Source organism: Mytilus trossulus, chromosome 5 (assembly GCF_036588685.1).
Source record: "Mytilus trossulus isolate FHL-02 chromosome 5, PNRI_Mtr1.1.1.hap1, whole genome shotgun sequence".
In the NCBI taxonomy this organism is placed as follows: Eukaryota; Metazoa; Mollusca; class Bivalvia; order Mytilida; family Mytilidae; genus Mytilus; species Mytilus trossulus.
The window spans coordinates 58,711,138-58,727,770 of record NC_086377.1 but is presented as its reverse complement, the minus strand read 5'-3'; the positions used below and the strand labels follow the sequence as shown (position 1 = coordinate 58,727,770).

Here is a 16,633-nt window from a genome sequence, read left to right as displayed (position 1 = left end):
CCTGAAAGGTCAAGTGAGCTTTTCTCATCACTTGGCGTCCGTCGTCCTGCGTCCGTCGTCCTGCGTCCGTCGTCCGTTGTCCGTAAACTTTTACAAAAATCTTCTCCTCTGAAACTACTGGGCCAAATTTTACCAAACTTGGCCACAATCATCCTTGGGGTATCTAGTTTAAAAAATGTGTCCGGTGACCTGGCCATCCAACCAAGATGGCCGCCATGGCTAAAAATAGAACACAGGGGTAAAATGTATATTTTGGCTTATATCTTTGAAACCAAAACATTTAGAGCAAATCTGACATGGGGTAAAATTGTTAATCAGGTCAAGATCTATCTGCCCTAGAATTTTCAGATGAATCGGACAACCTGTTGTTAGGTTGCTGCCCCTGAATTGGTTATTTTAAGGAAATTTTGCAGTTTTTGGTTATTATCTTGAATACTATTATAGATAGAGATAAACTGTAAAGAGCAATAATGTTCAGCAAAGTAAAACCTACAAATAAGTCAACATGACCAAAATTGTCAGTCAACCCCTTAAGGAGTTATTGCCCTTTATAGTCAATTTTTAACAAATTTTCGTCAGTTTTTGTAACTTGTACAAAAATCTTCTTCTCTGAAACTACATGGCCAAATTAAACTAAAAGTGGCCACAATCATCACTATGGTATCTATTTAAAAAAAGTGTCTAATGACCCCACCTACCAACCAAGATGACCGACATCAGTAAATACAGTAACAGGTGAGCGACACAGGCTCTTGAGAGCCTCTAGTTTTTTAAGTAAGAACATTTAGGTCAGAAAACTATGAAAAAGAAATGTTGAAATGGACAGAAAATGTGTCATGGTAATTTGTTTGTCAATAAATGTATCTTGTACACATCTGAATATTCATGGAATTCCGTGAGAAAGGAAGTTTTGTAATTCTAAAGATTTTATAATTATCTCTCTCTGAGACTTTCCACATGTGCAGGTAATCAGGAGAATGTTTTATAAATCTGGGTTTTATTTTAACTTGCAAACCACCAGCATTCAAAATGCTGTTAAAATTTGCCAGTCCTAATTACACACAGATGTTTACACAGAGTGTAGAACATTGCTATTTCCACAAACATTCAACTGACTAGGAAGTGATTGGAATTTTTTTGGTGCTTTTGTGCCTTTTGATATTAAGCAGACGTAATTTATTCTGGGAAAATTTAAATGTGATTTTGAAATTTTTGATATTTGTTTTATTTATTCACTTTGTGTGTGGATTAATGTTTGAACAAGTTTGAATTTGGTTTTCGGATTTATTGAATTTGGAAAAGTTTTATTTTTGGAATTCGTCATTCTTTTGAGAGAAAGTACATTGTATTCATTGTTGGAATTATTTTAAAAGACACCTAACAGAGAAAAAAATTACTCTCAAATTGCCGTCAGACTTGGTGCTAAAAAAAATTGAAGAGGAATTAACTTTTAAAACGTATTTCTAAGTTTGGATTTAACAAAAAATTCAAAGTGGCGTCACATCGAGATATATATCGCAGGATGTTCTATTCTTATCCTGTTTATCCCCCCATTGGGATGTATCTGCCAACAAAAGTATCGGGAGTAAGTATAAAACAATTTCCTCCGAAAAAAATATGGGGACAAAGTTTGATATGCTTGTATTATACAACTTATACATGTATTTGTGCTTTATGCACTTTTATTTACCACTTCGATGTCATAGTTGTAAATGGTACAAATTTAAAAGTGATCATATGTGATCTTAAATTCTTTGCAATACTATAAGGTGTTTACATAAATTTTACAAACTATTACGTCAGCAAATTGTTAAGAAAATTATATATATTTTATCCAATAGTCTGAAATATGGGATCATAAAAAAAGTGAATACGATGACATATTTGAGACTTCTGTAATTGATTTATATTTCTTAATTGTATAAGCAGTTCGGTACATTATGTGCAAATTTGAAATAATCTCATAAACTTTTTTTTGGGGGCCAACAGACAGACAGACGTTTAAACATTTTCAGAGTAGAAATGAATTTTTCCACAAGCTCCTGAAGAAAAGAAAGACAAATTCAAGTCATACATGTCTTTTATAGGTTAAAATTTTCTCCTATAAACAGGATTTAACAATAAAAGATAACTAATAACTTAAAAGAAACTATTTACCTTTAATTCAAAAATTATATTGTGATTATGAAATATATATAATTGTTATTCCAGGAAAAACTGCATATAAATGATGCTAATAAAAATGAAAAATGGATGTTTATTTTTTGCAACATCAATTTTGTTCAATTGCTATATCATGTATATTAATATTATAAGTTATTCAAATTTCTAAATTTACATAATTATACAATGAAATGAATAAATCATACCTAGAATCAACCCCTGTCTATAGCCATCACATTAATTTCTTTAACTACTTAAAATAAGAATTTCCTACAAAAAATATATATAAATTTAAACCTAGCATTAAACAAAATTGGTGAAAATAAATTTGTTATTTGTAATGGAAAAATTTAGTGTATGCGATACTCTACATTTATAAATTGTGTACTGTTATTTTAATAAATAGTATTTTAAAATGAGTTCACATTTGAAATCTGATAAATTAAGGTGGCATTTCTTCTCTCTGTTTATCAACAATGTCAACAGCAAATGCAGAAAAAAGATCAGTATTTTAATCTCTTAATTTGAGGATGAATTATTGTGGGAAGGGGAGAGTTGTTCAGTGAGGTCAATTAAAATAACTAACTTCACATCCTTTGAAAATGTATAAAATATTTGCCACTGGACATTAAAATTCCCCTCTGAAAATGTATGAAATATTTGCCGCTGGACGTTAAGCAAGTAACAATCAATAATTCTAAATCTGTCTATCTGTGGTATATTAAAGTAATAGCAGAGAAATATTGCTAAATTACAAGATTAAGTAGTATTCAAAACCTTTATCGGAGAAAACCAAAATTATGCGGAAATAAATAAAAGATAAAATAATGCTTTGAAATAGGAGTGTGGCACATCTCATTATAATTTATGTGAATAAACATTACAAAAATAAAAACTGAATTAATTTTATCAAATGTATTATGCATTTGAAAAGCTTATACATTATAGTACAGCTGTTGAAATTGGAAAATTATGGGATATTGTTATCGCAAGCGCCATAAATTACGAAATTTAGATGAAAAATTCTGTAATTAAACAGTTATAAGACATCTGCTAGATATTAAACCAAATTGAAAACGAAATGATGAAAAATTAAAAAAAAGTTGTCAGTTTGTGTTTTGATACGATATGGAATATTGTAAAATTTCGTATTATCGTATTTATCCCAGCAAGGGGATTTACGATAAAAACACTGTTAAATTGATACAGCACCTGGGTTTATCTGTAGGAAAAGATACTGCTCGTAGACAGGTGTATTTTGCCATACTGACATGATGTGAAACACACATACAGGTGTAAAAAACCACAGAAGGGATAAATTATCCAATTCTGAAATCGCATGACAGGTGCGAAGAAACAGGAAACATACCAACATGTAACAAATGTCTGGAGAAATGTTATATAGCGTTGTTTACAAATTACTGCCACTTGAATGTTACGGCTTGATTATTGGAGGGAGAAAAGAATTTATGAGTCTGTAAAATTTGGTTGAAATCATTAGCAGGGATTTGGCATAGGCGGATCCAGAGGGGGGGGGGGGGCCTTTTTGTGGGGAAAATTTTGTTGATTATCCTTATAAAGGGAATCACTGAAGCATGACTTGAACGGGCCCCCTAAGGTCAGTCAGTGGGTCCCCCTTATGTAAAGTTCTGGATCTGCCACTGTTTGGTCAGATAAACTAATCATGTGTTGAAGAAACTCTCTATGTGTGTGAAGGGAATGTCTAGGAAATCTAAGGAATATACATGTGTATTGAAATAATGATGTTAAATATTGTCTTTGAAAAGCTGAATTCTGTCAATTATTATAAATATAAAAGACAAATTCAATTCATTGATCAATCATAACAACATGATTTAGACAAAAATGATTGCACAAAAAACTCAGAATTGTGCATTACGCTTCAGTTAAGAACAACTCAAAATCAGCATAAAGAAAAAATGAGTGCATTCTTTGAATTTCTTTGCAAGTTGGAATTATACTGCACATTATTTAACAATAAATGTGCTGTTTGTAAATTGATGCATTTTATTTTATCAGAAATAAGCAAATAATTAATTATTGTAATGTGTTAGAAGATTCAACGCAAACAAAAAATTTATTAGAATAATTTCTGTTCACTGCTAACATTTCGCACCTTCAGCAATTATGACAATCTATATAATATTCTTGTCATTTTAGTTTTCCATTCCCAACTTTACATTGTGAAACTACTGGTATTCTAAATCCTAACTCATACCCAATCCCAAAAACTAACCTTTCCCTTAAATTATAACTCAAATCTCTTAAGTAAAAGGAGCTTTCACTTTGAGAAAAGCACTATGAACAAATAATTGTGAGAAACCAGTTATGATTGTAATGGTGTCTAGTGTCTGTTATATCCTGTTGGCTTCTGACATTTTGCACCTTCAACAATCTTTACATATTTAACTTTGGTGAATTGTCAGAATTAATTTAGATGAGGTGCTCGGCTCCAGCATAGCTAACCCCTTTGGATAATTTATTGTGATTTGTAGTATTTCTCATATACAAATATCTCTGTATGAACTATAAAAAAATAAAAACAACAGGCTATAAATTTCATGAGTTCAAAGCGCTTTTCTGGATTTACCTTAATCAGAAATGCTAAAAGCCTGATATTTGAAAGCCAAAGATGTTTAAGGACCAAAAAGATGGAAGGTCTACAAACCAAAAGTGGACCTAAAAATTACAGCCAAAAACTTCTTAGTTATGATTTTTTGTTTTGAAATTTCACATGTCCATAAGATTACATAGATCTTTGTATGAGTTAAAAGTTTAATTTATGTTTTTTTGTATTTTTCAGGTTTATCCGCCGGCCCCCAGCCCGGAAGACTATCAAGATTCCCCCAACAGATACACCTCCCCAAAACCCCTTTATGGGGAAGGGGGATATTATATGGGTAGGTATTGAATCAGATATTAAAAAAATCTGTTAGGAATAAACTGATAGAGACCAGGATTAAAACTTTGTAGACCAGACCTGTGTTTGTCTATAGAAGATTCATCAGTCGTGCTCAAATCAAAAAAGAAAGAAAAAAGGCCAAATAAAGTTTTTAGTTGGAGTATGCAGGACCCAACATTTTTAGTGGGTTTTGCCAAAATATGCAAATGTGTTCCTTGTAGAAAATCCTTAAATTTTGAAGAAAAAAAAATGAAAGTTTTGTTTAAAAAAACTATGTGCTTAGGTTTGATAAAATAAAATGGAGGGAAACAAGAATTTTAGAAATATTAAAAAATTATGATTTTTGGCCAGGATGTTCAAAATCATACATGTACATGCAAGTTCTGTTCTTTCTGTAGAGAAACTTTATATTTAGGGATAAAAGTGACACCCTATTTTGTCTCCTTTATATAGTTCAAAATATCAGGGAAAGATGAATTGTGCATCTAGAATATCATGGTTAAAAAAATCATTATCATGAAGAGAAGTTGTTGAATTTATATGAATGCTTCAAGAGTATCTAAAACTTCTTATAAACTCAAATCTTGTATCTGATAATTTTTAAATTGATTGATTGTTTGATGTTTGCTTTACGCTGCCTAAGCGCAAAAAAGGCTATATCTCAACAAGTGTCATTGTAATTTATAGCAAAAAAGGCTATATCTCAACAAGTGTCATTGTAATTTATAGCAAAAAAGGCTATATCTCAACAAGTGTCATTGTAATTTATAGCAAAAAAGGCTATATCTCAACAAGTGTCATTGTAATTTATAGCAAAAAAGGCTATATCTCAACAAGTGTCATTGTAATTTATAGCAAAAAAGGCTATATCTCAACAAGTGTCATTGTAATTTATAGCTTTGTAATTGTAAAAGAGAGGTGAAAGAAACCAAAGGGACATTCAAACTTAGTTGAAAATAAACTGACATCGCAAAGGTTAAAAAAGAAAGATACCAAAAAGACATGATACAGCAGTACACAAAACACAATATAGAAAACTAAAGATTGTGAAGTGCTATGTCAATGAATGTATTAGTCTAAGTGATTTTATTTTGTCTCCATCATACTAATGTTGTTTTTATTGTAGATCCCTCGACTCCTCACAGTCAACCGGATCCTTGGTCATCGAATAATGTTCCCCCCACATCAACATATCCTTCATCCATGTTGCCTGGCAACAGTCATCAGCAGTACAACTCAAACATGCATCATGAAATGGTAAGTCTGAAGCCATAGCTACAGTCAAATTTAAGTCTGCAGCCATAGATACAGTCAAATTTAAGTCTGAAGCCATAGGTACAGTCAAATTTAAGTCTGAAGCCATAGGTACAGTCAAATTTAAGTCTGAAGCCACAGTTAGTCATACCAAAGTCTGAAACCATAGACGATAGAGACAGTCATATAAGTTTGTAGTCGTATGTAAGTCTGAAACCACAGAAAAGTCATATTCATAACAACAGTCATGAGCCTTACTCACATATGCATTAAAAAAAATTGATGGAGAAAGTTTCTTGCATACATGAAACTCATTTGTTCAATAATGTCATGAAAAATGCACTCAGAAATTTCAAAATATTTTGAATTATAGTTAGTATAAATAAGTTGTGAACAGTTGAAATTTTTGAATTGACAGAAGTTATTAGTTGTAAACCCTTTTGAAATTGCTAGCTTTACTTATAAATTTCATTACTAAATAGTTTTGAAATTGCTAGCTTTACTTGTCACGCTTTTTACTGGTATCAAACTGTGTTTTCAACCAATCTGGATATCTCATGATCAAGTTGAATAAGGCTATTTGGTATATTAATAAGTCTGTATCATTAACGAGAAAAAAATGGATGTCTACTTAACAAAGAGTCGCATATGTTTTATTTATCGTCAGATGAAAAGCATATTGTTAAGTAAAGATCATTGAAGAGTTTGATTCTAAAGACAGGTTGTTTGTGATCGCTACTGCAGAGAAAGAAACCTGTGAAAGAGAGTTTACCCAAATGTCGCGGTTGGGGGGTTTAGATAATTGAGGCAACAGCCTCTTAATGATTTTAAGGGCTTATGATAATTGATAGATCAGCCCCATTATCTTTTTCTGTGATTCAGATAAATTTGTTTATCACCCTTTTGTTACAGTGTAGAGGGATAGCTTGTTACCAGTTCAGATAGTATTGGATAAATCCTGATCTTTATATAATTTCTCACAATAACAATATTTCAAAATCCTGAATTTCATAAATTTTCATACAAAATAAGACAAATCCTAAACTTATGTATTTTCATACAATATTAGATAAATTTTTATCTATATTAGTACATAATTGTCTCAGATACCTCAATTTTAACATTGCTTGTAAAATTCAGTAATATTTAGTGATAAGCTTTGTTGAACCATCAGTTCCACCATATCCACAGTCTTCTGTTTCATGAATCTTTTGTGTGATAAATCAAATTTAGACCCTTCAAGGTTTTTTTGGGGGGATCAAACTCCTATCAGGGATACCTAGAGCCAGAAGCTTGGAAAGCAAACTTGTGTTTTCATTTGCAAGTACATTAATAAAAAATTTAAACTTCATACTTTAAAAAAATCAATTTATTTGATTTCTTTGACATTTTCATATTTATGCTAGTTTAATAAAATAGCTTGTGAATTAGAACATTAATAGTCATAGTGAATGATTTAACTTTAACAATTTGTGAATTAGGACTTAGATAAACTTTCTTTAGATGGGTGTTACTTCAGAAGTCTGAAAGTGAAATAATCCTCTAATTGGATTAACAGACCTATAATCAGTTGGCTTTACCATACCACCATGTAAACAGAGAAATCTTTGTATATTTTGTAAAAGTTAATGAGGGAAAGAGCGTTCAGGGTGAGAGCAATACTGTGACCTCTTTCTTGAGGAGGTGAGATTGGTGTATGGGTTGCTATGACTACCTGTAAAAAGATGGAAAACAGATGTTTATTTCATTCATAAAAATGGCACTGTCAGTGACTGCAATCTACAAGATTGAGAAATGTTACGTCACTTGTCAAAAATGTTTTTTTACATGTCAAAATTTTCTCATGGTTAACGTTGGACTTCCTGTCAAAGACTGGGGAAAATATAAATGTTTGAATCAAAAATTTGTTGAGCAAAAAGTGTACTGGATTTTTTTTACTATCTGGAACAGCCATAAATCAAGTTTAATTTTCAAAATTTAATAAAAATAAAAAGTCTGGTCTTTATCCGTTCAAGTTTATTAGTAGTTTATATGAAGAAGAAAAAAGTTTAAAAAAATCTGCTTCTAAAATTAGAACTTTCTCTCAATCATGTAAATCTTTCATTAAAGAAATTGTAAAATTAAGGATTTAAAAAATGTTGTTATATTTCTTTATACAGATCGGAATTTGAAAAGTTTAGGCAAATATCTCATTAAGACTGCAGTTACATAATAAACAAAGAAAAAAAGACATTTAGAGTTTGATTCAATATGTCACTTTCAAAAGTCAACAAACTCTCAAAAATCTGCTAACATAAAGTACTCTGAGTAAAAAAATAAACATCAAATCCAGTAATTTGATTGGTTGATTTCCTTGACAAGAGTGTGACTATCATTTTGAAAGATTAAATGATTGTAAGCCCTGATATTGTACATGTTTGTTTAGATGGCATTAAATCACTTTCAGTCAATCAACACACTAAATTTTCTGAAAAGACTAAAAAAAATTAAGAGATACACACTGAACACTGACAAATTATTTGATCAACAATTAATTATTTGACATTGTTCATTCAAAAAATTTCACTGAGTCGAGAATAGATGTAAGAAATATTAGATTTGATTGTTTCCATGGGAACACGTATAAAAACCGCAAAAAAGAGAAAGTAATTGGCGGACATCCATTTTCTAGTGAATATGAAACCATGACATTTTAAATATTTATATCAGAATTTGACACAGCCCATTGCGTCATCGATCAAAAAACTAGCAAAGAAAGGGAGGTGTTACTATTTTTGTACAAAATAATTGATTGAAAGAATTGGCTCTCTAAAATAAATAAACTTTGTGCAGTAAAAATTGAAAGTGTTGCCAGGTTTGTCGGAAAGAAAATGTGTGATGCAATTATTTTGCGATTTTCACACTTTTTATGAAGGGCCACTTATATCTTTCAACTGTTTTTTACGAGTTTCACTTGTGACAGCATGGGTGAAATACTACTTTCGTTTAAAATGGGAAATCAAGTACAAAGCTGTTTTAACCATATGTTTATAATATTGAGATTTTCAGTAGAAGGGTTAATTCGTAGTTGTGCCCCTTTGATTTTTATTGGCCCCAATCCTTTAGAATTTTGAAATGCACTATTACTCTATATAAGCCCTCAATTCTTCAAACAATTCATGACCATAGTCCATATAGTTAATCCCCCTATTTTCATAAAAAAAAATTGAGATGCAGAGATATTTGCAGGATCAAAAGAAAAGAAAATAGGAAAACAGAAAAAAATTAAGAAGAGTAGTCTTTAATTTCTTTTCCCTGGACATTGAAAATATTCACTGTACAATTTATCTGCTTTATTTACATGCTTTGAAAACAATAGTTTATTTTAAATTTCTGTTGTTTAAGTTCAAATATGCTAAGACTTTGTATTGATGTATGTCTTTTATCTTTTTTCAGCAGGGCTACCCTGCCATGTCACCTTCACAACATGACAACATGATAAACTCTGGTCTTCCTCCAATGTCCACCTTCCGTGGTGGTCAGCCAACAACATCTGCATATTCCAGTACATCTCCCACGGTCAATGGTGGGACGGAAATGATACGACCCCCAGCCAGTTCACAGACAGGCGACGCCTTAGGAAAAGCATTAGCCTCGGTATGGAATAAGTAGTTATTATATTTAAATATTGTATTTCATAGTAGTTTAAAATAGTATGACAAAAACACCAAACTCCAAAGCAAGTTCAAAAAGGGGGAAGTAAAAATGTAGTAGAATATTACAAGAAAAAGTTGAATTTTAAAAATAGCAGTTTTTAATTGAAATAACAGTTCTTGTTTATTAAATCTGTATGAAAATATCATAAATAAAATGGGCTCTCCAAAGAGGCTTCAGTCGTGTGTAAGGCAAAATAGTCAAATAGATTAGCTATTAGTCAATAAGCAGTCAGATTGTATAGGATAAATCATGACTTTTGTATATTTTCTTGCAATATTAGATAAATTATGAACTTTGTTCTGGTATTTATTAAACAATATTAGATAAATCTTGAACATCATATAACTTCATAGAGTATTAGATAAATCCTGATCTTTTTATATATTTTCAGATATAATTGAATAATCCTGAACTTCATAAACTTTCATACAACATTTGATAAATCTTTACCTTTATTTTTTTTTTTTCATGTATTTCCAAACATTATTTCATAAATCTAGACCTTTATTTATTTTCAGACATATTTGATAAATCCTGAACTTCATATATTTTCAGACATTATTTGATAAATCCTGAACTTTATACATTTTCAGACATCATTTGATTAATCTTGAACTTTATATATTTTCAGATATATTCACCAAATGAACATACAAGTAGTAATTATGGTTCAAACCCTTCAACGCCAGTATCATCTCCATCCCCATTAGCTGGTGAGTGTCCCATGACGTTCTCCTTCATGGGAACTTAAAATATTTCTTTATATGAGTAGAGGGAGATAACTCTTAACATTAAAAAATTATAATTGTAAATTTCTTCAATGCTGATAAATCATGAGAAACAAATTTGATAATTAATCCTGCTGGGGTAGCTTTTCAATGTATGTTTCCTTTAATTAGATATTTTCTATGACATTACATTCCTATTAATGTTTGAAAATTAGTTGCTTGACATTTTTCATCTTTTTTTCCTCCCATTTTGTATATGTTTTCTACCTTTTTGTTCGGCCAATGTTGTAGTTTATCCTTTGTTGAAAAATCACAAAAATAATTTTAATGAAAAAATTTTTGATATAATTTGTAGACTGGTTTCACTGTTGTAATGTCTTTTTTAGGTTCATCAGGCCAGTGGCAGAGACCAGTACAACAGAGTTCTACCTCACCCCATTTTGTTGAAGGAGGAGGAGGAGGCACACTCCATTCTTTAGTAAGTTTACCTTTGAGGAAAGTGTCATATAGTTTGTAAAGGGCACTAACTCTTGTTTTCTTAATATTATGTATGTAAAGGGCACTAACTCTTATTTTCTTAACATTCTTTTATGTAAAGGGCACTAACTCTTGTTTTTTTAACATTCCTTTATATGTATTTTCAAAAGAATAGTTTCTTTAGTAATTTTACCTTGTGGACAGTGTCAAAAAGTTTGTAAAGGGCACTAACTCTTGTTATCTTAACATTCTTTTATATATGTATTTTCAAAAGATGGAAAGATATTTTTTAACCAAAAAAGGGTGAATTATGACAGAAATGAAAAAGATATACTGTTAAGTTATAATATGGGTGCTATTTTTTGGTGGATTGATATGGTATGCTTTCTGAGGGTACTTACAAATGTGGTGTATGAATATGGAAAATTTGAAGAGTTACTGTAATGATTTATGTGTGCATGTTTATATATATTGTGAATATCTGTTTGGTTTGTTAATGAATGTTTTCTCTGGGGTATGATAAAACTTCAAATATGTTTTCATCTGTGTATGCAAACTTCCCTGCTTTAAAAAAAAAAGGAGGGGGGTGTAATTTTACATATGGTATTATTACTAAACAGCTAAATTAAATATCTGAAAACAGAAACTCAAAATATCTTATTTTAGTCATTGGAGTAAAAATCATATATATTAGAATTATTATTTTATATTTTGAAATGATCTGTGAAATAATTTAATTCTGTTTTATAAGTATTAAAAAAATTTGTAACAAACTTGAGGGGATAATTATCAGTTTAAACAACTTCTGTATAAGGTAAACATATATGAAAAATGTGAAAATTTCAAACGATTTCACACATATATAGTCAAATGAAACAGATTGAATCGGAAAACGATTTAAAATAAGGACCCACTAAAAAGTGAAAATACTGTGGATTCATTAAAATCTGGATTGAGGGAGTTTAAACAAAATTGTTGAAATTTTATTTTATTTTTTTCTCAAAATTTTGCTTACAAGCAAATAGAAAATGAATACTTTGTTTACTATTTAAATTTGTGGCTACCTAAAACACTCAAATCCACAAAAATTATTTCCCACCTGAAATAATTAATGAATCCATGGTAGATAATCTAGGTGCATGTGTACTAACCCTTTTGTTGGTTTATCCAGCAAAGAGGCATGGAAGAGAGACTGGACGACGCGATTCACGTACTCCGAGATCACGTCGAGCTGGAGGTAAAATTACCCAGGGTTCAATGGTGCTTCCATCTGCTTAAAAACAAAATATTGCCAGGTTTATGGGACTGCGGTTATGTTGTTCAATTGAAACTGTTTATGTATATATAAGGTGATTTTGTGAGAAAAAAAAGGAAAGACAACTCAAGTGAAATGTAAATAATTTTGAATGCAGGGAAATCTTCGTTTAAATTGAATTTAAAATTTAAAATAAAAATTTTTAATAATTTAAAAAAATTTTAAAAATTAAAATATTTCTTTTGGTCTTCTTTGGTATATTAGAATTGAAAATAGAAACATAACATGTATTAATATTTCTGAAAACTGCTGATTGCAAATAACTTCCAGATTTGAAGTCTGGTCATTTCATTCTATAAAAAGTTCATACAGTTAATTTTGAAAATAATTAAACACATTTAAAGACTGATGAAATTAATTACCGCCGTTTAATGTCTGGTGTTTTTTTTTATCTCACAAAATCTATTTTATTTAGTTGTTGTGTTTATTTATGTATCTGCTTTCTTTCAGCTTCAGACCCAAAAATTATTTATATTTTTGTTCAATGCCTTCTTCGTTGTAATGAGTAAAAGATTTATTTATAGATGTGTGACTTTATAAATGGTAACGAGACCATACGTTGACCGATGGTTGCTAATTTCTGAGTCATTTATTTTCTGGTGGAGAGTTGTCTCATTGCCAATAATTCACCATCTTATTTTCATCTATGGTTTTATGTTTATCATTTTATCATTGGGGAATGGGAAAAAGGGGGGGGGGAGGGAAATACTAGTTTCATTAATCATCTACAACATGCATTTGTATATAATCATCCTCGAAGCTTTGCATGCTCTGTTAAGCTCTGTTTAGCTCGGATAACTACCAATTAAAGAGTCATTTTGTTTCAGTTTTCTTTGACAGCTCTTAATGGTCTTTTTATTTTCAATATTTGTCTTTGTAAATATGGCCAGACATTGAAACTTTTCCAAAAAAAAACTTCAGACACACAAAATTTATAAATGTAGTTTTCGTTTTTAAGGATTTTATATTTTAAAAGAAATAGGAAAACAAGTTCTATTTGGAAGAATAGGACTGATTTATAACCCTTTCTTTGTTACATTTTCTTACTTTGTTTAAACATTTAATTTTGGTTAATTCATCAGTGCATCCAAATGCAGTTAATAAATAAATAATGAATCATTTTGAGAAATTATTTCTTAAAAAAAATTCCCAATTTTATAAATGGCGAAAAATTAAATGGAAATCTTAAGTGATGGTCTTTAAATTGGTTGAAAGTCATGGTCTCAGAGATGTTTTATTGAATATGGCAGATGGAAAGGTTACTTAAAACGTTTTATTTTCTTTTAGCAGAGTCGGATGGAGGAAAGATTAGACGATGCAATACATGTTTTACGACACCACGCTGAGCCGATTCAGATGGTCGGCCAGCAAGGAATGATGCAACCGTCACATTCCAATGGTATCATGGGATATGGTGGCGGTATGGGATCAAATACCATTGAGGCCTTGGTAAGAAAAATGTTAAATCACAAAAATACTGAACTCCGAGGAAAATTCAAAAGGGAAAGTCCCTAATCAAATGGCAAAATCAAAAGCTCAAACACATTAAAAAATGGACAACAACTCATATTCCTTACTTGGTACAGGCCCTTTCCTATGTAGAAAATGGTGGATTGAACTTGGTTATATAGCTAGCAAAACCTCTCACTTTAATGACAGTCTCATCAATACATGAACAAAGCAAACAGAAACAATAGGTGAAAAAGTCAAAAATAGGGGTACCTCCAAACAGATTTATTCAATTAAGAGCTTGTCACACCTGGTTTGCTTTTCTCGTTTCAATTGTTTAATTTTGTGACCACTAGAGTCTCATTTAGTTTATTGGTGTTGTTGAATTTCTTATTCAAGTTGTTTTCATCTGCTGTTAGAATGAGTATTGATGGGTATTCACAAAGGCCGCCACCTGATATAGACATTAGCAAAAATGACAAAGCATTCATTTATCATTTTGTAATAAGTTTGATCTGTCTAAGTCATTCAAATAATTTATTATGGAAGCAATAAAACGGTAATGGTATAAGCATAGACTTTTCACACATGTTTCCCATGCATGGTTAGGACATTACGATAATATGTGATGTAATGGCTGCACATTTTCTACAAACTGCAGACGGACATTGTGATTATTAAGTATTTAGTAACTACTTGCATATAGCCTCTCTGTGAAAATGTGTCGTCTGCTTTGATGAGCTTTTTTTTTTCAAATAACAATCTGGTAAAATGATTATTTTTAGCACTGCAGAATGTCTGCTTTTCTTTTCTTTTCTTTTTTCAAATAAAACAATCTGGTAAGATGATTATTTTTGAGGCGGCTGCAAAATTGTTCATGCATAACTCAGTGATTTGCAGTCTGAGTAATGGCTTCCACATCTGGCAAAGTGTTTTCTGCCTTCTTGCAGAAGAGCACATATGGTAGAGTTGTTTTCCACCTCCCCAGAGAAGAGCTGTTGTCTTGTCATGATGTAATCCATTTATTTAAAGTGTTTTGGCAGATTTCTTTAATTCAGATAACACCAACTTATCAACTTAACCAGATAAAAATTGACAGGATGTTTTTTGTATTTAAAAAACACAGCCATGTAATCGATTTATGAGGAAGGTGTCTGTTTCACTTCATTTTGTTGACTTATTTGTTTTCCAAAATGCATAAGAAAGTTATATTAAAGGACAGGTCTGGGAAAGTAAACTCTCTATTTTTGATTGGTTTAAAATATTATTATTTTACATTTCAGGCAACACAACACAACTCATTATCAGAGAACCGAACCAGTACTTCAGAACAATCTAAACCTGATTGTAAGTTTATAAATTACCACACTCCCCCCTTCTTTTTAGCATTAGTTTATGGATACTATTACACTTCATTATTTAAGAAGAGGTATAATTATCAGGAAAAAGTCGGTACAATCTACTAAATGTTGTGCTATACCTATACACAATGGTTTCACAGATACAAAGACATAAAGCAGATTTTTATGCCCCACCTACGATAGTAGAGGGGCATTATGTTTTCTGGTCTGAGCCTCCGTTCATTCGTCCGTTCGTTCGTCCCGCTTCAGGTTAAAGTTTTTGGTAGAGGTAGTTTTTGATGAAGTTGAAGTCCAATCAATTTGAAACTTAGTACAGATGTTATCTATGATATGATCTTTCTAATTTTAATGTCAAATTAAAGTATTGACCCCAATTTCATTGTCCACTGAACAAAGAAAAAGATAGTGTGAAGCTCAGGTTAAAGTTTTTGGTCAAGGTAGTTTTTGATGAAGTTGAAGTCCAATCAACTTGAAACTTAGTACACATGTTAACTATGATATGATTTTTCTAATTTTAATGCCAAATTAAAGTATTGACCCCAATTTCAGGGTCCAGTGAACATGTAAAATGATAGTGCAAGTGGGGCATCCGTGTACTATGGACACATTCTTGTTCCTCTCAATAATTATGTCTTGGGTTGAGTCAACTGTTGTTTGATTTTCATCTATATTCAGAGTTGGTTCATTTACAACAACAACAACCTAACAATTTTCTTATGTTTCTTAACAAAGATTTGCAAATACATTCATACAAGGCTTGTGCAAACAGAGCAGACTGATCTATTGAATGAACTACTTCTATGGTTTAAAATAGAAATTAGAATTGAATTATAAGAAATGACTGTAATATGTGTTCTGTCTATTCGAAATAACATACTGTTAATTCAGAAATTATTGTGATTTATTTTTTTGGCTACAAAATGCAACAGGGTTAACATTGCAAAAATTTGAACTTGCATTTTGAAATTTTTTATATAAATTTGATATATTTTTCTTTCTCGCAAAAATTAAAATTGAATTTTAGTCCAAAATGACAATATTGCAATAATAAATACACGCAATCATTTCTGAATTTACAGTAAGTTTGATGTATGTCCTTACTGGATATGAAAGAGATTTGGTATAATTGCAAATATAACAACTATCCACCAGCACCCCAATTATGAGAATGTAGGCAACTTAAGGCTATCATGCTACTACATGTGACGATCTAATCTATTCACAATTGTTATTGTCAGAACTTTGGTCATTATTTCAAAATATAATT

The 16,633-nt window shown here is 30.8% G+C and overlaps 1 protein-coding gene across 2 annotated transcripts in view; it reads left to right on the top strand.

The window, feature by feature from the left end:
* Nucleotides 1–16,633, top strand: part of LOC134718979 (transcription factor 4-like) — an 80,450-nt gene that overhangs the window by 53,525 nt on the left and 10,292 nt on the right. For both annotated transcript variants that reach the window (XM_063581864.1, XM_063581865.1), the window contains exons 9-15: nt 4,988–5,084; nt 6,213–6,343; nt 9,776–9,976; nt 10,668–10,749; nt 11,151–11,242; nt 13,844–14,005; nt 15,289–15,352. In XM_063581864.1, the coding sequence (XP_063437934.1) occupies nt 4,988–5,084; nt 6,213–6,343; nt 9,776–9,976; nt 10,668–10,749; nt 11,151–11,242; nt 13,844–14,005; nt 15,289–15,352 (829 nt within the window). The remainder of the gene's footprint in view (nt 1–4,987; nt 5,085–6,212; nt 6,344–9,775; nt 9,977–10,667; nt 10,750–11,150; nt 11,243–13,843; nt 14,006–15,288; nt 15,353–16,633) is intronic.